General features: G+C 40.9%; 1 protein-coding gene across 1 annotated transcript in view; it reads right to left on the bottom strand.

Moving 5' to 3' along the window:
- PGCKA1 (PDCD10 and GCKIII kinases associated 1) overlaps positions 1–23,121 on the bottom strand; it is a 45,269-nt gene extending 22,148 nt beyond the window's left edge. Inside the window, exons 1-3 of the mRNA XM_074865961.1 lie at positions 22,998–23,121; positions 2,707–2,756; positions 91–181 (exon numbers count right to left, since the gene is read on the bottom strand). Coding sequence (XP_074722062.1) covers positions 91–127 — 37 coding nt within the window. The 5' untranslated portion in view covers positions 128–181; positions 2,707–2,756; positions 22,998–23,121. The remainder of the gene's footprint in view (positions 1–90; positions 182–2,706; positions 2,757–22,997) is intronic.
- Positions 23,122–27,811: the final 4,690 nt, after the last annotated feature.

Here is a 27,811-nt window from a genome sequence, read left to right as displayed (position 1 = left end):
AACATGAAGCCTTACACATCCAGTCACTCCAACTTATTGCATGACACAACTACAAGTGACCTGAGACCCAATCTTTGGTATATGGCTTACCATGTTGGTGTAGATCATTAAAGTGAATGAATAGCATCTACATGATTGTCATGGATCCAAGCAACAAGTAGTTTTCACATTCCAAAATAACCTGGAATTTAAACAAAAACATTAGGCTCTCCTATTTGCATTTTCCATTTCATTTAGTTGCTGAAAGACATGGTGTCTCGAAGTCATATAATCAAAATCTAAATGCAATACCCTAAGCCTGCTTTGGCGTAGACCATGGGTATGCTTCAGACCCTGTGTGTGCTTTGTGCTGGACAAAATTAACCTCTTGGACACCGAGCAGTTATTTCTGTATTTACCTTCTAGTGCTGCTGTTGAATCCCTTTCTAGGTTTCTGGTTTTTAGTCGTGTTGGTTCTCAGTTTGAAGCGTGCCTGGGGTGCTGCTTTCTCTGCGCAAGCTGGACAGTTCCTGCTCTGATCCACCTATTGTCCCGCTCCATTAGGAGCTCCCACCCTGAATTTCTCAAGCACCATACACAGTTTCTCTGTTGTATAATGTTGTGTGAAGTTGACCAGCACTTTTCACAAGAAAAGAGCCTCCCTCACCCTAAGGATCAAAGAGAGCTAACATATGTTTTATTCAAACAGTACAGGGTTTAACTCTTTCTTTCCAGAATTCATAATTTGATCTTCCAACCTGATCTGAAGATCAGCTGACATTACTTGTTTTCCTTTGTAGGCCAAACATATTAGAACTCCATGCTGTCCCTGACAGTTTCAGAAAATGTTCAGCTATCAACAGTGGTTTTCATTTATGCTCTGAGGTTTGCATTCCCCTCACAGTTTCCTTCCCTTCTCTAATAGTGTTGGGCCTGCCCCATGCGTGCTTTTGTGGTATTGTTCAAATATTTTCTCTGCTGCAAACTCTGTTGTCCAATAGCTTTTTCTGGGTCTTTTTGATCAGTTCAACTCTTCATCTCAATTCAAATTTCAGTGGAACAAACCTCTGATTTCCATGCATTCTTTGTGGTTTTGCCCATGTGTTTCACTAGAATTGTTTACATATGGTTGTATTAAAGTGCTCTTTGCATTGTGCAAGGCAAGCTGAGATGCATTTTGTATGAGGGATAATGTATGAAATGTAGGCTTACCCCATGTCGATGGTAAAACTGTGATTGACCTTGCTAGGAGTGGAATCAAAGTTAAGATTCTGTTGCAGTGTCATGAAAGGGAGAAGTTTTGTGAAATCAAAGTTGAATTTCAAAATCTTAAATTGTTTCTGTGAATGCTTGGAGTGAAGAAATAGTCTTTCAACTGTAAAACTTCACCCTTCTCCCCTAGGCTCTATAGGATTGAGGAGAAGTAAAAATGTAGGTAACTATAGCTGTCTTGGTTTACTGGGGGAACTGAGAAGGAAGACAAATGAATAGTCAAGTTTGCTTTATGAAAAGTACCTAGGAAATAGAATAATCTTGGGGTTATTCTATCAATCTTTCTTGGATTCAAAAAGTTTTTCAAGATTTTTAATATATTTATCGTCACATTAGTTCTTGAATTCTATTGTTATGCTCCTTTGTAAATATCAAACGTCACCAACAACATGAAGAACATAAGCAGGTAACTGAGATACCACGCACCAGTTAACATTTGAATGAACGCTGTTTAAAAATTCTTTGAGATCTGACCAATCTCCCTGATCTGTGGAGAGCCTGATCAGTAACTGAAAAGGCAATGGTTGTTACCCGAGTGGTAAAAACAAGCTGACAAAAGGAGAGATCCTGATCCATAGCTGAAAATAGGCAGTAATCGTCTGGAAGAGCTCTGTAATCTCGCCAGTTTCTGGCTTGCATGGGCTGAACTTCCAGTTTGCACCTGTGTGAGTTGAGTTGTGCTTATTTTGCCATATATTGAAAATGTCATAAACTGCTGGTGTGTTGGACTGTAAGAAGTGGTATATTCAAGTATGTGCAAGGGATGTCTGGAGAATTACCCACCTCTCTGTTAGCTAAGGCAGCTTAGGATTTAGTTGATCTTGCAGTCCATTATCATGTGTTCATTTGTGTCCAGATACAGGTTCTTAGCTACAGTCATTTTTTAGTGAGGCCCCTTTGGGTCACTGGCAGAAAGAGATGTTTTTATGTCCTGTTTGTTCCACGGCTTTTGTAGACCATGCTGGCTACTTTCTATTTCTTCCTGGCAACTAGTGATGATGAGCTGTTTTAGATGGTAGTATTCTTGTTCCTAGCAGGCTTTCTGCTGCCTGGACTATGAATCACAACAAAATAAATTTGTCTTATGTTTTATGAAGTGTCATACAGAATCATAAAATAATCGATTGAAAGAGAGCTCCAGAGTGCATCTGGCCCAACTTTACACTCTGTAGAGGTCAATATAGGTCTACAGCATTGAATGAAACATGTAACACCCAGGTTTAGCTCATTTATGCATGGAAAGCTTTGATCTTTATTGGCAGTGTCTGCAGCAGCAGCATATGGCTCTGCTGGGCAGGTGATGCAGTGTCAATATACTCTGTCTATGTTTGTACAGTTCTTTATTAGTAAAAATCTCCCAGAAGGCTAGGGTGAAAGTTCAGCATCCAAAATTTTCCACGTCTGTAACAGCTTCCTGTTCTTAGATTGGGTGTTAAATGTGTTCTGATTGCTTACCTCCAGACTTCAGCCCAAAATGATAGCAATCTGTCTCCTGTTTAAAGAACCTAGAAGAAGAAAAGAACATACTGGTGTGTTGCTGTATACTGCTATTTGCATATATCACTATGTGCTATGGCAATACAGAAACATTTACATTCCCTCTAGAAAAAGGTATTTGTGGCAATTTCCCTCAGTCTGTTGTTAAAAAGAGAATTTTTTGTTGCAGTAGATTACACTGTTCCTCAGGTACTGCTTTCTCATTTAAAAGTTTTTGTTGTCAGGAAAAGTAAAATAATGACTACATAAGAAATGTCTTATGAGTGGGACCTTTTACAGCTTCATCCTGCAAGTTACTTGGGCACAGAGATGTTCAGGTACCCAATTCCTGTAGGCACTCTTCAGCCAGCACTGAGAAACCATGGCAATCTGACAGACAGTACTTTGCATGGAGCAGCTTCCTTTTCTTTCTTTGTAGAAATTGAGGACATGCAGCCTTTCGTATGATCAGGATCTGAGAAATCAACCTACCCAGATGCTTAAAAATTAATTAAGGGGAGGGAGTGAGCAAAACCAGCTCCTGGTTCCTGCAGCTGTCAATGCCCATAAATCATCAGCTCTGTTTTTCCTTTTGAAGCAGGACAAGACCATGAATTTAATTAATGGGTTTGACTTGCTCTGGAAACACACAGTAGAGAAATCGCCCTACCCACACCTTTCACAGATGCTGTAAACATACAAATGTTATTGTGTATTTACTCATGAATGCTTTCCAGCATCATTGTGCTAGATACAGTTGAATGCCTCAGGCAAGTGGCAAGCCAATGACTGCAACAAATCCTTGTTCTTGGGACACCCAGATCAGAGCCACAAAGGAGCAGCAGGTGAGCTCCTGTTTTCTTGGTTCCACCCAAGTTCTGCTCAACAAAGGCATTAATAATGGCTGCTACAGAAAACTCTAAGGGAAAACAAAATGAGTGCTTTTGTCTGTTTTCTGTGATCGCGGATTTAGTTATTGTATGAAAAAAAACCCAAGTAGATTTATCCTGCCACTCTTGTTTTCTTTCTTTTTTTTTTTTAAAAAAAAAAACCAACCCAAAAGCTTATTATTTTTAAAACTGTCCCTGCAGTGGATCATCAGGAGTATCTCTGTATTGTTTGATTTTTCTTGTATTTTTAATTCTACCTTATTATGTGTAAGGAGACGCAGAAACTGTCAGACTGGATCAGACCCCAGTTCAGCCCTGCAGTCAGCATCGGACACCTTAGAAGAAATTGTGCAAACACCCCTTGGGGAGTTTGTTATGCAACTTTTACATCACATCAAACATAGCTTAAGTCTATGAGTTTGAAGACTTACAATCTCCTAAAACTTATAACTTCTTAAAACTTATATTTGATTTTGTCATGTTCACTGTTGTGATGCTGGATAGTGTTTGTTGTTTTCTATGGAAACCTCATTACACTCTTTTCCTTGGTAACAAATTTATAGATAGCAATTGCCCAGACTAGTTAAGCTGGAGGAAGAATGTTGTTTGCTCCATTCTGGACTAGTCCCTTTCTTGATCTGTCTGAATGTTCCCTGATATATTGTATTATATAACAAGATGGTTATATTTCCCCTTTAGTCTACAATGCAGTGTAGGATTTCACTGTCTAGACAGCTAGAGGACTTTGAAAAATGTACACTGTGAAATGCAGCTTCTTTTTTTTTAGAAGAAGAGTTATTGAGAGAATTATTTGAGCTCTTCTATATGGATGGGTCTTTTTGGTTAGCGTGGATGTCTCTGAGATGTGGAGTTAAACTCTTAAGTAAACTGGAAAACAGTGGTGTTTCATTCAAATACTGAGAATAAGCTTGAAAATACTGAAAAAATGGCTGAATGTTGCTTTATAGGCCCTCTGTTGCCTACAGGTGTGAGAGCATTCTGGAAACTTTAGGTGCAGAATAGCATCCACTCTCCTATGATTGCTTGAACCCCGTGATGTTGTACCAACAGTATGAGTTCTAGCTTTTTTTGTTGCTTAGAGAGAGTTTTTGACAGGACCTATCTGTGGATTCAAGGAGAATCGGGCCTCTAAATTTCAGAACACCATTACCAGACCTTTGTTGAGTGCATTTATGAATATTTATCTACAACTTAAGATTTAGAATGAGTGTTAAGAGTACAAGTCACTGCACATTTTAATCAGGCAAAACCCTCAGACCTCTCTTCCTTTCCCTGTCATGCTTATATCCAGACAAGGTCCACAGTCCTTGTTTTTTAAACACTCATGCCAAAACAAAAGCATCCAAAACAAATTTCAGTCAAAAAATGCTTCTGCTTCTGTAAGATTAAATATTTAAACATGCTTATAGCTGTACTGGCCAGACACTGACACTGGTAATTCTGGGAAATGTTCACAAAGAATGCCAGACACAGGGTGACTGGTGTGCTAGGTCTTTGTTTGTTATAAGAGAACATTTTTTCATTTAACTGTAGAATAAATATTTTAGCATTGTCATCTGTATTTAACAGCTTTAATCAAAAGACTTTAATAATTTCTTAAATTATTATTAAAACTGTACCTGGCAGCATTTTATCATGTAAAAAATCTTCATTAGCTGATTGCACAACTTCATGTAAAGGCTGGGTTGCATGCTCTGGGGTCTTATGTAGGGATGGCTGGAAGAGTAAATCATCATCCCCAGTTGTGGGCCTCATTATTGCATAAGGCCATTTTGAGTGTAGGGAAGGTGAAAGAGGCTGCATTTCTTCTACTCCTTTTGACCAGGGTTCACAGCACAAATTAATGTGAACTGAAGGCAGTTTAGCCTTCATTGCTGCATGTTCTACCATGTCTTCTCCATGGTAGTGGGCCTTCCTCCAAGGGGAAGAAACTTGTGTGGTCCTTAAGCTTGGTAAAAGCTGGACTGTGAATCACTTGTACTTGTGTTAGACTCAGGTCTGTGTCATTTTACTGCTTGATTGCTGAAGCATCTGACAAATTAAAGGCAGGGCATTATCTGCAAGTCATTCCCTGCTTTTAGAGCTGTTCAGCCTGTCTCTGTGTTGTGTCAGGAGCTTCATGGGGATGCGCTGGGGGAAAGGCTTGTTTTCAGCCTTTTTGTGCTGTACTGGAAAACACTGAGGCTCAGCGCCTGGCTGTAATGCTGTGGTGTCACCTAATGTTAAGAGGTGATTTACAGCTGGGCAGAGTCAAGGACGTGCTGTAAGCCTGACCTTACACTGTTACCCTGATGCTCTGCCCCCTGCAGCGCCTCTGCAGACCTGTCGTGGATCTTTCCTTTGCTTGCACTTACCAGGGAGCTTGTGTTGTCTATATTCTTACAACAAATCATGTATTTAATGGTGGACGGGAAGGGGAGATGTGTGTGCTGTGGATGTCTGTCTTCTTTTTTCACTACCTTTTTTCATTAAAACTGTCTGATGTGGCATGCACTACCTGATGCAAATGTATCCATGTGATTAGCTGGTCTTGACAGCTTTTATCTTGGTTGCAACTGTCTTGAATAGGACCTGGCTCTGTAAGCAATATTCCCAGATGACCAGTCATCTCCCAGTGTGACTGTTTTCAGGCAGTGGTGACAAAGCAGCATCTAATTTAACTAAATTGTGAAGGCTTCTGAAGAGTATAATGCATTGTCATAAGCTTATTAGCTTTTCTGTCGGCAAAGAGCCATGAGGAGCCACCTGTAAAATGGGATTTCCCACCATTCATGTTTTTGAGGATGTGGAAATGAATGATGTTAAATCATGGACTATAATTTAGACAGTGAGAAGATTGCAGACTGATTCTGTAAGTAGAAAAATCCCTTGAGGAAACACATTACATCTATAATCCTGTCAGAAGATTAGTGATTCAGTCTAAAACTAACTTATATAAATGGACTAATAGTAAAGATTGTGCTAATAGAGGTAAGAAATGTGTTTTGCTGAAGGCTACGAAAATTGGGGAACTTTGAGGAATGGTATTTCTTTTCTTTTCGAGTAGACATAGTAGCAAAATATTCTGAGCTATAATTGAACATGACTCTTCTATTGCAACATTTGAAATAATTGTCATTACATAGATATGTGGTTGAAAGAATCCCAGTATACTTAGCATTCCCTTACATATTTGGATAACATCTTTGTTGGTGACATGGACAGTGGGATTGAGTGCACCCTCAGCAAGTTTGCTGATGACACCAAGCTGTGTGGTGCTGTCGACATGCTGGAGGGAAAGGATGCCATCCAGAGGGACCTTGACAGACTTGAGAGGTGGGCCTGTGCAAACCTCATGAAATTCAACAAGGCCAAGTGCAAGGTCCTGCACATGGGTCAAGGCAATCCCAAGCACAAATACAGGTTGGGTGATGAGTGGATTGAGAGCAGCCCTGAGGAGGAGGACTTGGGGGTACTAGTGGATGGAAAACAGACTATGAGCCACCAGTGTGCGTCTGCAGCCCAGAAAGCCAGCCATATCCTGGGCTGCATCAAGAGGAGCGTGGCCAGCAGGTCAAAGGAGGGGATTCTGCCCCTCTGCTCTGCTCTCGTGAGACCCCACCTGGAGTACTGTGTCCAGGGACTGTTAAGTGGGACCCCCAATTTAAGAAGGACATGGACCTGCTCAAGTGGGTCCACAGGAGGCCACGAAGATGGTCAGGGGGCTGGAGCACCTCCCTTATGAGGACAGGCTGAGAGAGTTGGGGTTGTTCAGCCTGGAGAAGAGAAGGCCTTATAGTGGCCTTCCAGGACTTAAAGGGGACCTACAGGAAAGATGGGGAGGAACTTTTTACAAGGCCATGTAGTGATAGGACAAGGGGTAATGGTTTTAAACTGAAAGAGTGTAGATTAGGTTAGATATAAGGAAGAAATTGTTTACTGTGAGGGTAGTGACACTGGAACAAGTTGCTCATAGAGGCTATAGATGCCCCCTCCCTGGAAGTTTCAAGGCCAGGTTGGACAGGGCTTTGAGCAACCTGGGCTAGTGGAAGGTGTCCCTGCCCATGGCAGGGGGGTTGGCACTAGATGATCTTTAAGGTCCCTTCCAGCCCAAACCATTCTGTGATAACATATGCAGCCTTTACGTCCCAATGTCAGAGTGGGACTTGTCCATTATAATTTGTAATTCTGTGTATATTACACTGACACAATTAAAGAATGAATCACTGTGGAAAAGAGGTGCTTCAGATGACATTTTGAATATTCAGTGCTAACAAAGAGAAGTTTGGGAGCATATTTTCCCCATCACTTCTCTTAGGTGCATATATGTGTATATATTCCTGCTTGCTGTGGTTAGTATATGGAAAGCCCTACACTACTAAAGTTAGTTTTTAATAGTGTACATTCTTCTGTTTAGAAAGATAAGTGAGTCACAGTGGCTGCTGCTTCTTTCTCCTGCTTTTGGTAAGTACATGCTCCTTTTGAAAATGAGTTTTTGTTGAGAGGGTGGAGCCAGGTTTCCTCTTGCTCAGGAAGTACAACACTGAATGAACAAATGGCTGGACCCTTATTTTATAGTTGGCATACGTTTATGTAGCTCATCTTACATCATTTAATCAATGTAACCAATATATGCTCAAAATGACATATATTTGTTTTGCAATTTGTTATGAAATACTTTCACCCGCGTTATGAACACGCCTGTCAAATCTAGGGGGTGGGCCTTGCAGTCCAGGGGAGTTTGGCTGACAGCTTCCTGGTGTCTGCATCTCTTGTGGAGCACCTGCTGCTGGAGAGCCGAGACTGGAGCTGGTGTCAATGAAGTGAAGTGTTATTACGACATTTACTTGAGGCTTACTGGTTTTCCTGAAGTTGCTCAACTTGTGTGAGGGAGCTGTAAAGCTGTCCCCAAAGGCCAGAAGACCCCATTGTTGAAGTAGTCAACAGCTCTACCTTTTTCTCTTTCTGCTTTCTGTTCAGGCAGCATGCTGCATAAAACAGACCCAGACCAGACTGCAGTAGGGTAGCTCCTCTGGGTGAAAAACAGGTTGGGTGTTTTTCATAAACCTTAATGTGCACATAAGGGTGTAAAAGGTACATGAAATCCTGCTGAAGCTAGCTTCTCCTGGTCCATTTGAAAGTTCTAGCTTTAATGCTAGTGATGTTTTCACCCTCCAGCCAAGTAAAAGCTCAGGAAGGTGTATCAACAGTGAGTCCTCTGAGCAAAACAGGCAGTAGCAAAGATGAAGATTTTGAAAGTCTTCTAAGCAAATCAGGCAGTAATGAAGAAGATGATTCTGAAAATGAAAACATTTCCTCTAACACCCTTTCAAAGTGGGCAGGAAAGGTGTTTTTCAGACAAGCTACTGCAAGTCAATTGGACTGACCTAATTTTTATTTCTTTTCTTTCTGCTACAGATTTTCACACTGATAGAATTTAACTTTCTTAAGATCATGTTATGGCCTGGATGTGACTTGGGTTACAGCACCATTAATTGACAGAGTTTAAAAATAGAGAATGTTCTCTGAATGATTGCCTTTTGTATATGTACATCTGAGCTAAGAATACTGAAAAAGGCCTTTTTTGATTTGGGGAGATGAAACTTTTTAGATGGAAAGTTAATGCTGTTACAGCCCAGAGCAAATGCTACTGGGTGTGACTTATGCAATTTATATACTTGTTTAATCAGAAGTGGAGGTTATAGGCCCACTCTTCTACATATCATTATCTTTGTGCTGACTGCTCACAGTGACATATTAAATGGCACAAAACTCTCACTAAACACCTATAAACTTAGTCGTGTGCATCACATCCCATGGTTAGAAGAACTGGTTATGCATTTAAAGCAGTTTTATCTAGAAATAGAAAATCTTACTGGGCGTTTCTTCAGCAGCATCTGTTTTCCTTATTTAACTTAATTAAAAGCTGCTTTAAAATGCACTGATGACACCAACGATTGGATAAGATTATGGACTGATGGTTCTAGGTTCCAAGACTTTGAAATAAACAAAAGTTCTTTTTGAAGCGTGAAATTACTTTTTCTTGCAACCTACTCCTTAATTTAAAATTACTGATCCTACGAGACTGACAGTCTAAACATCTACTTAAGACTGAAGCCTTGTTTGCCCACAGAAACGGCACTGTTTTGAAGCAAGAGTAAACTAATTAAAATAAACCAATTTTAAATCAGTGCATCATTCTTATGTACCAAATTGCTTGTTTAACTATGCCAGTGCAACACCACACTTTTCTGAGATGTGCGTGTAGTACACATTGGTCTTTCCATGAGCTGCTCCAAGCAATGGTTTTGCAACTGAAGAAGTACTACTGCAGCATTTAATACAGGCTGCATTCTCACATCTCCTGTGCCAAGAGGCCCCTGCAGTACCCTGGTGTGACACTGGCTTCCTTGGGGTTTGCCAGGTATTGGTATTTATTTGCAATCTACGTATGCAGGATTGAAACCAAGGATAGTTTTAAATGGTGAGAGACATCCTCACTGTCTGCAGTCTTTGATCACTTAATCCATAAAGGTGGTTTCAAATTCAGGTATTTATTTTTCTGTTGTAGGTTTAACTTACAGATCATGCCAGTTAGTTATTCCTGAGATTTTAAGCAGACAACACAAAAGTTATCATTAATTAGTATTCCTTTTGATTTTACATTAACAAATGCTATGTATCACATTTTGAGCTTTACTTAAATTCTGGAGTTGCTGAGGATGGTTAAATCTGTAGCAAAGACTTCCTTTTTCTGCAATGTAGTCAGATATGACTGATATCAGTCCTTTAGTCATGTGATTTGATTCTCACAATAGATTATTCCCCAGCTTTGACAAAACCAAGCTTTTAAATGTTTAGATCAGTTAAAATTAAAATCCTGGACCTCCATTATGCATCCCAAAGCCAATATTGACACAGTGCCTTTCTTTTACAGATCATCTTTAATTGAGGGCCTAAGTGATCTATGGGAACTGAAAATTAGTATTATCCCCAATAATAAAGACTTTTTCCCCCTCAACTGTTTCAGTTTTTTCTCAGGTCCTCGTGGAAGGGATGTCTGTATGGACTGGGGACACTGGAGCCTGTAAGAGTCCGTGCTGTCCATTTCACTGCAGTGTTCTAAGTCTTTTGTTGTAGTGGTTCACTATACACATTTCCCAACATTTTGACATCTAGAGACATTTGCATTTATTATATATATTTTTTCAAATGGCATGTGGTAATAAGGATGTATGGGGAATGGTAAGTCTGGTTTAAAGAAGCCACAAAAAATGTAGCTTTGTTCTGGCTGATAAAACACGCATTGTTGTTTGTGGTTTCCTTTCAAAATTCTCTGTGAAAAGACCATTTTCCCCTTAACTTTATAGGATGATCTTTGTGGTGGTCTTTCCCTATTTGAGAGAGCTTTGAGGTTCTTGTACCCCTGGAAAAAATATTAGGGCTTAGTTTTTGCGCTCCTTGTCAGGCTGCCAGTTTGATATCCAAAGAACTGAACTTCTTTCCTGGTTTGGATCACAATGCTGGTAAGATGAGATGATGAAGCGACAGGAAAGTGGTTGAGTTGCTGATGGAGACCCAGATAGCTGCTAGATTCTATGAAATCCTGCCTTGTTCATGTCAAAAAGACATCAGAATTCATTTCAGTTAGGATGGACTGGGAAATCTGCATAAAAATGTAGTCGGTGCTTTCCTAACCCTTCTGCTATCTGATCAAGTTTCAGTCTACATGGCTCATTGTGATGAGGTGAGGAAGGGGTCTGAAGGAATAAGATATTTTTGTTCTTTGCAGAAAAGAAGGCTTTTTCACACTGTGTTATCTGGCATATTACCTTTTGAAATCCTTTAAATGTATCAAGCTTATATTTTAATTATCTCTGTAGCAAAACTTTATTCCAGCAGAAGTAACATGTGAGTGACTTGCGGTGTAGTTTCCTGTCACAAGTAAATTTCTGTGATGGTGAACTGCTGCTGAGAGATGGCTCTTTTCTCACCTATTCCGTGTGCTGTGCTGTATGTATTCAAAAGGAAAAAAGGGAATTTGAAGATTCACAATGAACAAAAGTCCTGAAAAAAACCCCAGTCTGCTGTGGTTAGAGCTTTATCTGAACTCATAAGGTGAGAGCCTGTGAACCAGAGACCTTGACTCTGCTGAAACCCTTTAATTGTCCTAAGATTGAGCTGAGGGTATCTTGAAGGTGGCCCCCTGGGCACTGGCTCTGAGTGCAGCATCTGGTGGCCCCCCGTAAACGGGGGAGAGGTTTTCCCCAGAGGTGAGAGGACAGAGAGGCAGCTCTCACTAATTTCCTCCTTTCTTCCTCTAACAAAGGAGTCTCCTTATTCAGGTGGTATTTAATAGTCAGAAACCAGCAAGGGAGTTTGCAAAACAAGCCTGCTGTTTAATGCCTGCATTGTTGTGACATTGTCTTGAAACACCAGCCCTGCTGTAGCCTGCGTGGGGAGAGGGGAGTGGAAATGCTTTATTGTTGTTGCCTCTGGGAAGGAATACATTGCACATAATGTTGTACAGAAGAAACAAAGCTTGTCTAGCTCAAGCTATTTTGAAAGATCCCCTGATATTATCCTTCTTTTCATTTATTACTTTTCCAGATAGTAGAAGGTTTTACAGACATGAAAGAAGTGTGGAAACTTGGGAACTCGGGCTAAGGGAAAGGATGTCTCCATAGGCAAAGCCTAAGAAGAAGGAAACAGGTGGCAAACATTAATATTAGGACAACTAGCTGTGTGGTTTGGGTGGAGCAATGGTTGGGGAGGACAGCTTTGTGATTAAGATGCCGAACACCCAGCAGTCTGTCTGTGGCTTTCCTCCTGGTGTGGCCTGCCTGTGCTCTCCATTGCCTCAGCAGTGGGTGGGCTGCAGGAGTGGTCTGTGGGACCAGCAAAGTGCCACATCGCAGCAGAACAATTCAAAAAGGCCGTACCTAGCTGGGTGGGATATTAGTACCTATTATGTACAAGATTTTGCCCCACAAAATCTGCGTAGCTGTCTAAAGTCCTGTTACTGGGCTTGACAGCAGCATGCTGGTGGCAGGTACCCTTCTGTCTGAGCAAGGCAGCTTGACAGCCACACTGTCCAAAGCAACTTACATTCAGAAACCTGGTGTTTCCTTGACTTTGAAGAGTCCCTGCTGCTCTGGGTCAGCTCTGAGCCCACATCATGCACAGGGCAGACACCAGAACCCACTGCTGTCAAGGCTGCATGAGGCACCGGCCACCACGTGTTGTGTAATAATCTCCTGATGTCACCCATCACTTGGGATTTCAGGTACCTGTGGTTAATGCGCCTCCTAAATGCAAAAGGATTAAAACCCAGAGTGTTTATTTCTTGGGGATAGTGTTTTCTTTGCTAATAAGCAAGATGGAATTGGGTTATGCTTCCTTATTCTCCCCAAAGTAAGCAGGTGCCAGAAGTCTGGAACTGTCTAGGTAATCTATAAATGTTTAAGTAGGGTATGTCTTGCTAGGTGTCTGTGACAGCCAGAGCACTGAGGACTTTATTGCTTCTGGTGCTTGTAGATGCTGCTGTAACACAAACAAGGAAATACTGCAAAAAACTGAAGGTAACTCAGTGGCACAAAGCACCTACAGCCTCTTATTATATGGGGAAATCCTGCAGGCAGGGAGGGGGCTAAAAGCCCTGAAGTATGATGGGAGATGGGTAATTGCATGCCGTGAATAACAAACACCTCAGAGTCTTCCAGGCATCTCACCTGGATGCTTCAAAAAGGCCATTCATGGAAAGTTTTGTGGCAATTAAGTGCAATATTTGCTTCCATAAAGAGATCTTCTGGCCTTCTGGAAAGCAAAAGAAACACCTGGAGATAGAAGAAAGGTGAAGCCTACACTCTTTCAGGCATACTTTTGTTACCGGGCCTTTCAAAAGGGCTCATTGACATGAGAGCTAAGTCTTTGTTTCTGTTGCTTTTTGCTGGACTAGAAATACAGTGTTTCTTAGTGGGAGAAGAGTGTATTGGCTTAGTGAGGAGAAGATTTTTTTCAAATCAGGCTTTTCCAGTCTTTGTGATGCTCTAGCCTTGCTTTTCCACATAGGTGTGTTTTTTTTTTTTTTTCCATGGAAGGAAACTAGCAAAACATCTCTCTGTGGGGGAAGGTGGCCTGGAAGGAGGGTGAAGCTATTTCTGCTAACAGGCTTGTTTCACCCTAGAGAGAGACTCTGCAGATTTTGTGGAGACTGGGATCCATGTGGTAGGTGGGAGGGGATTTCTGTGCTATTGATTAATTTGAAATTGTGTGGGATTTTCTTGGCATAAATGAATGGGGTCTTTGCAAATTTAAGCTTTATTTTCCTTCTGTCAAATGAGCTAAGAGTTGTGTGATGAGGAAGTTTTGAGAATGAAGGACTCTGGAATCTGCAGGGCTTGATGGAGTTAACCTTTCATTTGCTTGGGAGAGGGAGCATGGCTTTTCCTGGGTGGTAGTATATCTACTCGTGTAGTTTCTTTTGCAGTGTTTCCAGAGTCTTATTCAAGAAACCCCATATATCTCCTGGAGCACAAAAGGCTTTTTTATTATATCTTTGGATATTATGCTCCTTACCAGGGATGCCACAGAGATGAGGAAAACTGAAAAAACCTGAGTAAAGTACAAATCCTGCACGGTAACAATAGAGACTTGCACAGATTGGGAAACAGAAGGCCAAACCTAGAAAGCAGGTGGCCCTTGGGTTGGAGAATTTCTGCCAGTATCTAGGTGAGCTGTTCAACTGCGATAGCACTGCACAGTGAGCTGTGTGGACGGAAGAATATTGCAGGCTGTAGGAATGTGAGATAAAGTAAATTGAACAGGCAAGAAAAAAATCTGTTTTACCGAACAAAGAAATCTCAGTCTATGATTAACTTTATTTCATGTCAAGAGTAGAACATACAAATCTAGGCTCTTTCATGGCATGATACTGAACAATATAAGCCCTATAGCACAGAGAACATACCACTGCTGGATTATCTGTCCTAAACGTACTTTAGAGAAATACAGTCAGGTTTACTTTATCCTAACAAATGCTCATTTAATGCAGCTGTTACACCAGTGCAAACCACAGATTTGTGATAAGCCATGCTTCTGGGGCTCATCTCGAATACTGGCCTTACGAAACATTTTTTTGCAATTTGTCTTTTTGCATCAAGGTGGAATGATACAGAGAATGGAAAATAATTCCATAAGATTAGAAGAATCAATGGTTTACAGACTTCAAGATCGTGTGACAAAGGCAATTTAATGTGTGTGGCAGCTTAACAGGTTAAGGCAACTCAACAGGTTTGAGGGGAAAACACGAAACTTTAGCTCCTTGAAGGGCAAACAGACCCATAGGGAAAAGAGTCCATGTTGATTTCATTGTTTCAAATGAAATTTAGGTAGATATAAGAAAAAAATTGTGTTTTCTGTGGCTGGCAGACTGGAAAATCTTTTGGGAAGATTTCAAGTTATAACTGGATCTTCAAATTTGAATGTAAACAGAATGAAAAGATACTGAAACCTGTTTATAAATAGCTTGAGTTTGCAAGAGGTACATCCTTGGTTTGTTACTGCTAGCGCAAAGTGAATCCTACACAGACGAGTAGGTATGACCCACAAAGCACATGCTAGAAATTCCTTGTTCACCCAAAACGTTTATTTTCCTGGCAAGACTGAAAGAGAACAGCATGAATTAACAACTCAGCCTCCTGCCCAAATTCATGGCTGCTAGCAGGTCTGAGAATCAGAAGGCTGCACGTAGGGCACAGTATTTGAGCTAAGGCATATGCAGAGAAATGGAGTGGGAGAAGTAAATGTAAAACCTGGAGAACAGTATACTTGGTGCAGATGGGTCAGTGGAGTTGAAAGAAAAATTATACTTTGCTCATCTTAAACTTCAAAATGTCTTTACCTAGTTGTCCTGTATGGAAACAGCAGTAAAATAAATTTTATCACTTTCATCATTATTCCTTATCCTTCTTGCTTTTTAACTGGATCACAACATGAAATCCAGGTAAGTAATATAGCTTGTGTTGGGACACCTGAAGAAGGTCCTTTCCTCAGCAGAAGAATTTTACATATTGTGGGAGCAGAGTTGGTTTATTGTGTGAGCAAAATGGTAATATCGTTAGTTATGTCAGATATCAGTGGTCCAAAGTTTGGATGAATGCCTAGCATGTAGGAGCACTAAACGTTTAGAATCTGGTATTTCAGTGAATGGTAAGGCTATGGTGTGCCTGGCTCAAGTAGTTATTTCTGAGGTGATCTTGAAGCCTGTAAGTAGAACTGCTCAGACCCAGTCAGATATGTGGATGTTTGAGAAGGATCAAATATGTACACTGAAAATAGGCATCCTTCTAAAACAGTATAAGCCATATAAATCAGTTTCTTTATCAGGTTAGATCTGAATCAGCTTTCAGATTAGACATAGCTGGAAAGATACTAATGCACTTGATGCATTTCTTTTTCCTTCACCTTTTTTGTTTTTTTGTGGGGTGGGGTGTCTTCTCCCCCAGTTTCATTGCTCAAGATGCTCCCCCTATATGGTACTGCTTCTATATAACAAGCATGGGATACATACTACAATGCATTTTTTAACTCCGTGTTCCTGAACATTTCATGTAGAGAATGGTTAGCAGAGAGTAGAAAAGCAGAGGATTATTTGGGCCATAGTTACAAAGTACTGTGAAAATGGATAACAAACCTTTTAAAAAAGAAATACAGAAAACATTAAAAGTCACACTCAAAAAACTTCAAGAAAAAACTCTGATACAATACCTTAATAAAAAGACCCTTTCATGTGATGTGACTTTCTCTTACATGAGTTCTTTTTGATTCAAAGAGGTTTTCTTTTCTTTTAAATATAACACTTAATGTGTAAAGCATAGTGATAATTTAGAGCTGTTTAGAGTGCGGGTGAGCTTTTCCATTTGGTTATTTGAAACCAATTTCCTTCACAGACATGGAGTGATGATGGGTTGCTAAGGGAATGATTGGACACAATGACTTTGTGAACAAGAGCAGAGTTTTTATGTTATAATTACAATAATTATTTCTCAGAACAAGGCAGATCCAAAGTATTGACCACTGCATTAAAAAGGTCCAAATGTGGCTAAGAGATGGTAATGGTGAGATAGCAGTGAAATACAGCTTCATTTCTGTTGTATTATTGAGTTGCTTATCTTGATTCCATTTACAACCTTTTTCAGTCTCTCAGTAGAACAATACTTGAAAGCTATAGAAAAGTATTCATTGCCTTAAAAGACTTAGTGTTGTCTGGCATCAAGCCACTTTAGTAATCCTCTTTTTTTCTTCTTTCTCTTAATCCTGTGCAAAAGAATGGACTGTATTCACCAAAATTATCAATGAAAACTGCACTATTAAGTCTGACTTGCTGGACTGCGTTTCGGCAGTGGAGTGCTCATGATACTGTATGCTAACAACAGGCTGACATTTCCAGCAGAACAACTTGTTCCAAAGAGTTTATGCCATGGCTATAAATGGTCTCAGGTAGCTCTATCATAAGCAAATACCTTCTGCCTGTGTGTTAGAACTTTATTTATTGGCCAGTCTGACATATTGCCCCATGACAAAGTTATTGACCCTGGTTTGGATTTTTGAAGGGTGTTACTCTCTAGAGGCAGGTTTGGCTCTTAGAATGTTTGGGAGACTTAGATTCAAATTCTGATTCCTGCACAGAGCTATGGGGCTGACTTAGTTCCTTGTTTCTCAAACCTGGCCTCCCCCCACATGCAAAATGTGGGTAACAATATGTGCCCTGAGCTAAATAGGTGCTCTCCCACTCTGTCCAGGAGGAAAGTCCAGCCACATTGATTTCAGTGGTGCCACTGTAAAGCTTTATTGTGGAATCACAGAATCATCTAGGTTGGAAAAGACCTTGAAGATCACCTAGTCCAACCATTAACCTAACATTGACAGTTCTCAACTACACCATATCCGTAAGCCCTATGTCAACACAACTCTTAAACACCTCCAGAAATGAAGTATGGCAAAGCAATGAAACAAAGCTAAGGCTGTAGTTTGATGAATACTGGGTGCTGGTATTGGCTGTGAAAGCAGCAAGCTGGCCTTCCCCCAGTTTTTAATGTATATTGGTAAATATAGACTAGCCTTTTAGCAATCTGTGTGCGTTCATTCAGAGCAATGGAAAATATTCCCAAGTGATTTTAAATTAAAAAGACATGTTAAGGACAGAAATTGGACAGTGTACATGGCTGTAGCTTCTCAGGGCCCTGAAGACCTTTAGTTTGGGGCTGAGGACTGTAGCTTTTGTTTCATTTATATTGCAAATGAAATCTTAGGGTAGTTTGGTCTTTATCCACTTTTGCCTCTGAAACGGTGTCTGGCAGTTGAATCTGTATCTTTGCTGCACAGACATTGCCTATTCATTACTGATGTTCAGTGGAGACATACACATACTCTGACAACAGAAATGCAGGGCTGATATCAAGCCGTGCAGCATCTGCTAAATTCACATGGGGAAAGGGAATATGAAAACAAATACACAAAGGGCACAGCTACTGAGATGGTAAATATTGTTTTTTCCATGCCACACCCAAACCAAAAATAGAGGCAGAGGGGCCCTTAACAAAGCTTTGTTCAGGTTCCTGACAGCTGACAATAACTGCTTGTTTTCCACTGGGCTGTAAGTGAACAAGACTGCCAGTTTTCTTCAAAAGCTGGAATTTGCCTGAGACTTATCCTTCTTTTACTATGAGTAGATGAGAAATAGATGAGAAGAATAGCTCTGTGGAAATTTGTAGTGTTAAAAAAAAATCATGCAAATGTGATCGCTATCACACTTGCACTCCATAAGAGGAGTAAGCTGATAACACTTTTTTTTTGGAGGGAAAGAAACTGCCTGTAACGTGCAGCAGTGTGGATTAGCTAGCTGGGTAAGAGGAGCAGCAGGCGAGGGAGCCTGGGGGCTGGCTGCAGGCCGCAGTCCTGGAGCTGGCACGGTGGGCCCCCGGGAGAGCCCCTGCTCTACCTCCCCACAAGGACAGAGCGCAGCCCAGAAGGGAGAGGAGGAGGAAGCTGTTGGGCAGCTGTGTCAGGGCATAGGTGGTGCTTTCTGCATCCTAGGCTGTTGCACAAAGCTCAGGTGCTTAATGAGGTAGATAAAGCTGGGCACTCCCAAATCTACTGCTGATAAAACAGTGTTGCAAAGTGGCTGTGAGACGAAGAGGGAAGGGAGTGTAATAAATGCAGCTCAGTCAATGAATAGTCATTGCAGTAAATACAGTGGGGAGGATGGGCAGTCAGAGGAGGAACAGACCCACAGCCCGACAGGTCCTCAGGACTGTGGGAATGTGGCTCCATATGGCTCATGTGGGGCACTCGCTGACTCTCCTGCCTGAAAGTTGCCTTCAGAGACTCTGCATTGCAGTGTATTGTGAGAGGACATTAATGCCAACCTGCCTGGGCAAAGTGCCTTAACATCCAGATGCACCTGTCCTGAGCACAGGAGATTGGGCAGAAGTGAAATAATCTGTTTTGATACAGTCTGGAGAACTTCTGTCCAGCACAGGCAAACCTGTACTCCTGCCATGTTGTCATTTCTGCTGGCAGCTACGTGCTGGGTAGCACTGGCACAGCTGCATTGGGCTATTTCTTGTTCTCCTGGCCTCTGTTGAGAGCATGAGGATTTGATACTATTCCCACTGGAGCCAGTATGAAAAGTTCCCAGGGTGCACTTCAGGTTGAGAGGGTTTTCAGTCATTGGGTGTGTGTTGTTCTTGACATGAGATACTCTTGTCCTTGTTACTCTGCTCTTTCAAAAAGCAGATTGCCTGCTGTAGCAAGGCATTGGACCTTGTTTACATAAAATCAACTGCTCTTTAACAGAAATATATGACTATATTAAATAGTTGGGAAATGATGCAAAGTTGAGCCAGGCTCATTTGGTGACAGCAAAAAAAGTAAGCCCCAAGGAGATGGCTTAATCCTCACTGTCACAAATGGAAAAGTAACTTGTGTGAATTAATAATAGAATATTCAACCAGAAATATTTTTCTAACCAGAAAGCATCTGTGGCTTTGCATCTGTGGTTAAAATGAAAAAAAGGAAGTTAAATAAACTTGTATAAAAACTGCAGACAGAAAAACGTCACACAAAAAAGAAAACTTGGGCCTTTTATTTCCCTGCTTCCTGCTGTGATTAAATGTTTAGTTTCCAAACAATGTACTCGGCTCTTAATGAAATTTTGAAGTTCTTCCATATGTCTAAGTGAAAGTGACTCAGAGGAGAGCTCACAGGAAAATTGCTGCCTTTTTTTTCCCCTTTCTAATAATCCCTTCTGACCTTTCTACCAAAACTCATTTATTTTGTCCATTTTGATATCAAACTTCCAATAAGTAAAACTGCATCGGGTTTTATACCTGTTCTCCTTAGCAATACATCCTGTTTGCCACAACTGCTCTGTAGCTCAGCAAAAATCAAAGATTACCATGCATCATTCCTTAGGTGTGACATTTTCATGTTACTTCTCTAATATGGTCAGGTGCTGAATGAGGTGCTCCTGGTTAAGGAGTAGTGGGGATTTGGCTTCCTTGCTCTGCATTAGCAGTGCCCTCCCCATGACAACTTTGTTGTGTGGAAATCATGGGCGTACTCTGCTGACAGGTAACCATATACAATCCTCAGATAAACAGGGTCTGAAGGAGGAATTATAAGTTCCAAACAAATATTTATTACCTGACTACATTTCATCGTGTTTCAGTGAGTTGTGTGTGTTGAGGCCCCCCATCCCAAGTGTTTGTGAAACTGTATCAGTGGAAGATGTAGACAATGCTGAGGCCGTGTTTAACTAGATACTGTGCAAACATAGCAAAAGACCATCCCTTCCTGCAAGACGTGAAGAAAGGCTGTCCTTGGCTTTCATTCAGTAAAGCCTGAGAGCAAATACTTCCTTTAAGTAAGTTTGTTTCTTTGAGATCAAACAACTCTGTGGTTAGAGAAGGGCCTCAGCACTCACAAATGTTTACCTTGCACAGTGACTGCTTTCAATGGGGCTTTCCAAGGAAGCCACAGTTCCCTTCACTTTCCTCTGTCTTCCCACATATCTAGAGCTGCACAAAAATCATCAGGTGGATGATTTTTAGTATTAGCCTTAGATCAGGTACAAGTTTCCTGATATTTGCAAGCCTTTTGGAAGATCTGGATTGGCTTTTGACCAACGCTTTTCTTAGCTCTGGTTTTGGGGTAAAGAGAAAACTATTCCAAACTTCTGGTATTGTTTTGATTTTTATGTTTGCTTAACTTTCATCAAAATCTAAGTAAAAAAAATCTTTCTTGGGCTTCCAATAATCTCAGTTTCTAAGAACCTCTCTCTTTTCTTGTTTATGAGCAGGAATTATTTGATTTGTGTGTCCATCCCATGAAGCAACGGTACATTTGACTCTATATTGATATGACAAAGCAAGAGAATAGGTTGGATTATTTAATTAGGAAAAAAAAAATAATTAAAGCAGTGCAGATTCCTGTAATGAGTGTACAATTGTGGGTATAAAGAACATCCGAACTGCTAGAGAGCAAATGTCTCATTTGTATTCCTTTCTTTACGAAAGGAGTTACTGCTCCCTCTAATTCAGTGACCAGTCTGTCTTTCTGGTCACAGAGTAACTTTAGTGTTTGTCCTACCTTCCACCCTACAAAGATACTTTGCACAATTAACATTCAACAAATCTAACTACTGAGCTACTAAGTGCTGGTTTACCATGACACACCCAATTTGTACAAACATTTCTTAAAGGAGACTGGCCATGGCACGCTGTTCCTAGCATGCCAGGTGCAATGTTCCTCCTCAGTGAAAGCCTGTGTAATAGGATGGCTGTTTATTTGGGAGCTTGTGTGTTCCCCTCACTCCTCAAGATTTAAATTTGGCTTAGCAAATAAGCCCCTTATCTAGTTTCTAAATAGATTTTTGTAAATAATTGAAATTCAGAGGTCAGTTATGGAACAGTTCTTTTAAAGTGGAGTGGCTTCTTGCTATATTTCCACCAGCACAGTTGTGAGCTCCTCTGCTGGGAGGTTAGGAGTACAATTAGTTTGATAAAAAGTGTTTTGATGTCTCAGGCTGAATATACTAGGCCATACTAGGGTCTCAACCCTTTTCAACATTAGACCTGCACTCTGAAAGTGAATGACAGTATTAATTTTTCTTAAGCACTACTGGTAAACTTATTGGGGCTCAAATTTATTTTAAGTACTGGTAATGAGAAAACACTTTCTTTTTTTCAAAGAAAGTTGAGAGCTTATCTGAAGCAAGGTGCTGTAGGTATTATTATTCTCCTCTTCTTTTTGGTATCCCCTAGCTTTATGTGGGAAGAAGAAAAAATAGATGGGTTTTATAGAATAAACTGAGGGAAAAAATACATCGCTTGCAATATCACCACCCAACCATTGTAGGAGTAAAACAATAAACACTGCTTGATGCTTTTGTGCAGTGGGAATCCTCAAGGGGTGGAAATCTTATGATGCACTAGAGATCTTTTAGTAAATATAGATTCTGTAGCTCTGTAAAATGTAGTCTCTGACTAAATTCCTATAAAGGGATTAAAATGCTGAGTATTTAGAACACCAATAACAATTACAGTTTAAAGAAAAATTTTGATGAGAAAAATATCTTTGTGATAAAAATGCTAATGCTGTACCCTGGAAAAATCCTTCAGCACAAGTGAAAAAAAAAAACCCAACTCCTGCAATATTGCCAGCAATTGTCAGTGAAACTTTATCACTCCATGTGAAAATGGATATGCTTTAATGTAATCTAAATTCTTGATTAACTGGGTTTTAAATGACTTTCCTCTTACTCCCTTATTTGTAATTTTTTCTCCTTTTATGGAGCACTGTAATAGTCCCCATCTGCCATTCATTTTCTTTTGTAAGATTTTTTTTTTTAAATGCACCAAATTCTAGGAGGGGAAATTAGAAATCGTGTAAGTTCAGTGAGGAAGCCACATCCGTTAAAATACACTTTGATCGAAGTGACTGAAACAATGTGCAATTCATGGTATAAGTAAAGTCAGAAGAGTTCTAAATCCCTTCATTTCAGACATCAAAGACATATTAACTCCCCCTTCACCCCACATACTCTAATGCAACCATTTAAATAACTAAGAAATCTTTAAAAATATTACTTTAAAAATAGATTTGGCTTAAAAATTTGCTTTGTTTGGATTTCTGCTGAGCCAACTGTGTTTCTAAGTATAAAACCAATACTCTACAGCAGGTGAGATCAGATATTTTCAGGATAAAACTATTACACTATTCTGAAAGCTAAAAAAGAAAGAGAGTGCAAAATATGCCCTGTAAACAGTTTCTTTTGAAAGCACAATGTTGCAAGTTTAAAGGAAGAAGTTTTCCTACCTGTAGCTTTTGTGCAGATCAGGAAGTGTAGCTTTTTTCTGATTACAATCTTCCATGGCTTAGCTTGGCTTCTGCATTTGAATGTTAAATATGTAAGAATGCCTTGTTTAGCTTGGGAGTTTGCATGACCTCTTAATGAGACACTGTAGTTAGTGTCATTGGGTATTAAGGCATCATGTGACTGTAGATGAAAATAAAATCCTTTAAAGTTTGCATTTAATACTTCCTAGAATCTGTAACCCTTTACCTGCAAGCTGGATAAAAGCCTGATAGAGCTCACTGTTTTCTGGTCAGGGTTAGAAAAAGGAGAAGAGGAAGAACACGTGCCAAATAATTCCTTTTCCTCTGGGACAGTCACTTACAATGACCACAACAAAGTCCAACCCCGTCAGTGTATGATTGATGTAATTTTCATATTCTAAAATTAAATCTCCTCATGTCACAAAGGTGCTCTGGAGGGATTTGACAGAAAGTTCCTCTGTTACAGCAGGTAGTTTTGCCTAGCAATGACATTTAATCCCCACTGTTTTGGGTGATGCTCAATGGAGGAGCTTTGCTCTAAGGTTTATTTGCAGGCATCGCATCAGGTTTACCTGTGAAAGTTGCTGACTTTCCTGGAATCGTTTTGGTTTGGGTGTGGGGTTTCAAAGAGTGATATGAAAGATGTGCTGCTGCTGCAATCCAATTAGGAGAGCGTTCCCTGTGCAGGAGGAGAGATTTGACATAGGCAATACCTGCAAGCAGCTGGGGTCAGGTGTTTCCTAGCTGTAATCTTTAATGTGTATTGGTGTACCTGGAAACTGTAAAAAAAAAAAAAACAACCAAAACTCTCCAGGAAAGAACTGGCACTAACATTGCCTCATCTAACTGCATGTGTCACAGCCGGGGGCAGGGCGGGGGTCCAAAGCAGGACAAACAGAGCCTACTCAATAGTACTTTGGAAATGCTCTACTGAATCCTTTCTTTGTGGTGTTAAGGCTCATGGAAGCAGTTACATGAGGTTCAGCTGCTGTACGAGTAGGTGTGCTCTTCTCACCCTAAATAATGCTGGATTTAGGGTCCTCCCTGCCTGGCAGGTGTTGCACCCTTGCCTTCCCTGTGTATAAGGGGCATGCTGGAGTCCTGCTTGCTTTTCGCATGCAAAGTATCCTCCTGAAATCCTACTTCAGCAGCGGGCAGGGTTTGCCCTCTTGTGTTTCCCCTCGTATGCACTGCAGTGAGTTTAAGATGAGACTGTCAAACTCATTTCAGCAGTGGGCTGAGGAGAGCAGGGGCTGCCGGTGCCGGCGAGCGGAGACTCAACTGCGCCGCCTAGCCCCGGCCTCCCTCTGCGGAGCCACAAGCCCGAGGCTGAAACAGCAGATGCCAGCAAAGAAATTACTAAAAGCTGCTTTGGATATGCTTAATTTAAGCAGAGAGCTATGTCATAATGTGAAGGCCAAATATCATTTACAGTCTGTGAGCTAGCAAACTGCAAAGCTCTGCAACAGCTCTTTGGCAGATCTTTTGTTTTTTCCTGCAAGCTTTTAGTGGTAGTTGAAAATGGACTTTGAAATCCAGGAAATATCTTACTACAAAACCTGCACTAAACTCTCCCAAAGGCTCTCTGGTCAGTAAGTAAAGAACTGTCAGGCTGACATATCCCCAAGTTGTTAGAGGAGGTGGGGAAGGTGGGAGTTGCAAACAGTTCCAGGGCTACCTCTGCAGCACAGAGAGTGATGGTGTGCACAGACCCATGCACAGCGTGGGCTGCTGCACACCCAGTTTACAGCCCTGCCAAGCTGGAGCCAACCCCCATTCTGCCATTTCTTTCATGGTGGTTGGGCTAATGAGCTGGGCTAATAGGTTGGGAAATGTACCAGTTCAAAAGCTGTGCTGTAAGCCAGGAGGCTACTGGAAGCAACCTCAGAGAGTCTGCCTCCCCCTTTCTCCTGATACTCAGCCTCCTCATCAGACCCTTTTCAGGGCTACTGTATGTTTGGCGTCCCACAGACTATTCATTCTTGTGATTTCTCAAACCCGTGCCCAGCATTTTTGCAGTAGTAGAGAAGTCCTGCCCCATCCCCTGCAGTCCCAACCAAGCGTGCTGTGGTCCTATAGTACTGTTCCTGAAACCTCTGGGATCTTTTCACGCTGATCGTTCAGTCAGGTTTTCACAGATGTGTCCTGCAGGAAATGATCACTTGTCTCACCAATCCATAGTTCTTGTTCGATAACATGGGTGTGACAACATTTTTTTCAAAGGAAAAGTAGTTGAGACATACAGCCTGCAGAAATCCTCTGTTTCTTCTAACCTCATTCTTGTACCTTAGTTGACTGTTTTGGCTGAGGTTTTCTGGAGAACATTCCTGCCGAGATAGAAGTCTGCCTTGAAAAATAGCCCAAAAGGTTAGCTTTGTAACTTCAGATACTATTGTCACCATGATATTACAGCGGGAAGTGCCAGGCAATTTATTAACAGGCAATGGAATAATGGAGACAAATGGCAGCAAACTATCCTATTGTTTTTGGGATGTTCTGTTTTCATCTGTGCTACAGCATGTCTGGATTTTTCCTTCATCTCTCATCTTGCAAGTGTGTATTTCACTTTAAATGTGCTGCATAGATCTATTTTAGTCTAGAAGCTTTCTCACATGCACTGAAATGCATGTGGAATCAGAGCCATGGCATGAAAGCGGGAAGATGATTTTATTTCTGTTATACGCTACATAAAAGTAAGATCTGTGCTGGTGTGGCAGTATTGTGTGGTGAAAGCTGTGACAGTGGGAACATGTGAATATGCCTTACATCTGCTTTTGTATATTCCCTGCTGAGTCTGGAGAGGGGACCAGTGTGCTGCCAAAAGGGCAGGGGCTGCAGGTGAAGAGCGTACCATGGCTGGGAACACGTCAGGGGCTTTGCAGTTGGGATGGGAGCATCACCCACCCTGGTAAGCAGGAGCGGTATGGCCCTGGGATGACAGGGCAGTGGAAGCAGGGAGAAGAGCTTGCTGGGGGCAGATTTTAACAGTCACTTTGGGAACCATTTGTGATTTTAAGAGCACATTCTGCTGGACTGGACATGTTGGGAGAATGTTTCCTCACACTCTTCTGGTTATTGGCCTGTGTTTTCAAGTTAATTTAGCACTGCGTAGCTGGTCATTGACAGAGAAAGTCCCTTTTTCACAAAAGGATGGTAGTGCAAACTGCTTCTTCTGGAAAAGCACATGATAAAATGCCTCATCTTGCCACAGGAAGGATTAGGATGACTATTCCTTCAGCCTTTGTCCTCCCTGTTGAAATTGAGAATTGAGACTATGATTTAGACCCACACTGAGAGCATCCCTTCATGTCATGTAAGTCAGGAGGCTACCTCCAGAATTCAAGGAAGGGCGTTTAGTGACCAGGCTGGAAATGTGAACCATGGGAAAAAATGTAGCTTGTTACTCTCCCTGCAGTGAGGTGGTGTTCCAGGAAGAGATATCAAGTAACGTCCATAACAGGGTACAAGAACTTTGAAGTAGGTCCTATCTGTAGCATAAATGCTTGATAATGATTCTTAATAACAAATCCTTGATAACCAAAACTATTCAAAGGCCCTCGTCCACATTTGGATGATTACATAATCAATTTTATGGTTACATAAAAAATAGTGTGAAAAAGTAAGATGTCTTTGGTTTTATAAATTAGAATAAATATAGATTTCAGAATTCTGTCCTTTTGTGGTCTTGATATTTATGTTAAAACAGGTATTTTTTAATCCTTAACAAAATAAACCAATGCAAATTGTTGCTAATAGCCTAATAGTAGTGACCCAAAGGACCCATTTTATGATGTGTTGTACAGACACATGTAAGATTTTGATAAAGGGCAAAATTGCGGGATTTTAAGCTGATCTGGGGCTGAAATAGTTCCCCCCTGCATATGAATGCCATTTTAGTGATAGATTTTTGCTTTATTCCCTTTCCTAGATGGCTAAAAGTTCTGTTTCCAAACGTTTCTGCACAGAGCTTGAGTATGCAGCATGGAGAAATCAGCGTGGGGGAACCACTGAAACCCGAAGCCTTTTCCAGGCTACATGCTAACTCACATTTTGATGTTATCTGATAATAATGTGAAAAAAGTCAAATGGCCACAGGCCATATGAAATGAAGTTATGGGCCATGCATTCCCCAGCTGTGGTGCAAAGGAAATGACTGATAAAAATATTTTTTCTAGCTGACCTCCGGCTTACCTTTGTCTGCCAAAGAATTTCCGGCTAATTCCCCTCTAAAACTTTCTCGCAGCTACAGCCTATTCCTAGAATCTTCTGGGTCAGAAAATATGGACCCCATTTGAACCTGTTTATTGATGCACTTTAGATAAAGAATAAATGAAAGCTTTATTCTAGATATGCATATAGTGCTTCTTAAAAGAAGGTAAATTGCTCTATTCCTATGTAGGGATAGAACAGCACTTGGCATTTGGATGGCTCATTATTAAACTACTTTGTCCCTGTACCACTGCATAGACATACTTGGGGACAGATGTGTGAGGGGCTCTGGAGAACTCCCTCTTGCAGTAGCAAGTATTTGGACACTGAGTGGCTTACTGCCATTCAGAAACCTGTGTCTGCTGCTTAGGCTCAGCGTGTGAGGAGTCTGACCCCTGAGAAATAGATTCAGAAAGCTGGAAAGCTGAATGAGTTTATTAAGACATAGATATTATCTATTATCTTACCTATCTTATCTATTAAGACATAGATAAACTGTGAGGAGGGACAGGATTTAAAACAGCATCCTTCAATGAGATTAGGAACCCAATACTTGGCTGAAGGGTTTAAGTGGATTAGGAGTC

The sequence above is a fragment of the Strix uralensis genome, chromosome 4 (assembly GCF_047716275.1).
Source record: "Strix uralensis isolate ZFMK-TIS-50842 chromosome 4, bStrUra1, whole genome shotgun sequence".
NCBI classification, from domain to species: domain Eukaryota; kingdom Metazoa; phylum Chordata; class Aves; order Strigiformes; family Strigidae; genus Strix; species Strix uralensis.
The sequence above is the reverse complement of the archived record's forward strand: the minus strand, read 5'-3'. Positions and strand labels throughout refer to the sequence as shown.